The following is an 877-nucleotide window of genomic DNA, read 5'->3' as shown; positions in this document are numbered from 1 at the left end:
CCTCCTCCTCCTCCTCCTCCTCCTCCTCCTACTATGACAAAGACAGAGGAAACAACAGACTGACATCATGTACAGCATAGAATACTTACTTTAGGGCATTTTACATAGTAAAATTACATAGTAAAAAATTAGAGATTAGAAATGAATAATGCAATTAGAAAAATTGCAATGGTTATCAAATGTTTACAACACAGGTTAGTTTTAATTGCTTACCTTTAACTAGTAAAGCATGTTGTTGTGTGGCGCTTCTCTTTGTGACATTATTCCAGGCTGTGCAGATGTAATCTCCACTGTGTGTGAAGTCAGTATAATCTATGGTGAATGTGTCTGTGGTCACATCAGTGTCTGTTTCATTAATCTTCCAGCTGAATGAGGCAGCAGGTTCAGAATTTGCAGAGCAAGAGAGAGACACACGAACCCCTAAATCGACCACATCCTCACCCTTAATAGAAATATCTTCTGGTCCATCTAGAACACAGACAAGAGACTCACTGACAAACTGAGCACTGAAGAATGTCTGTATTTCATCAGGTTTGAGCTCAAATCATCTTGATGTCTGAATGTTTAACACTCACAGTTGATGATCAGGCTGAGTGTTGCCGTCTCAGAGATGGCAGGGTTTCTGTATGTACATTGATATTCTCCACTGTCTGATCTCTGCACTGGACTGATGGACACTGATCTGTTATCAGATGAGAAGATGATGCTGTTGCTAGGAGACAGAGGACTGTTATCTTTCATCCACTGCACAGAGGTGATGCTGCCAGTTCCCTCAGAGCTGATGTTAGCAGATGATTCTCCCTCTATTAATAAATCTTCTGGACCAATAAGCCTGACATTAGTTATTATTTCTGTATGAGTGAGAAAGAACAAACAC

The 877-nt window shown here is 40.3% G+C and overlaps 1 protein-coding gene across 1 annotated transcript; it reads right to left on the bottom strand.

The window, feature by feature from the left end:
- Positions 1-5: 5 nt before the first annotated feature.
- On the bottom strand, positions 6-846 carry LOC107580961 (carcinoembryonic antigen-related cell adhesion molecule 20-like; the record flags this gene model as incomplete). Its single annotated transcript, XM_016266568.1, has 3 exons — positions 6-31; positions 214-468; positions 576-846. Coding segments are annotated over 3 exons (552 nt in total), but the record flags the coding sequence as incomplete, so codon positions are not given.
- Between the last annotated feature and the right edge of the window lie 31 nt (positions 847-877).

Source organism: Sinocyclocheilus grahami, unplaced genomic scaffold, assembly GCF_001515645.1.
Source record: "Sinocyclocheilus grahami isolate Dianchi unplaced genomic scaffold, SAMN03320097.WGS_v1.1 scaffold55757.1, whole genome shotgun sequence".
In the NCBI taxonomy this organism is placed as follows: domain Eukaryota; kingdom Metazoa; phylum Chordata; class Actinopteri; order Cypriniformes; family Cyprinidae; genus Sinocyclocheilus; species Sinocyclocheilus grahami.
The sequence above is the reverse complement of the archived record's forward strand: the minus strand, read 5'-3'. Positions and strand labels throughout refer to the sequence as shown.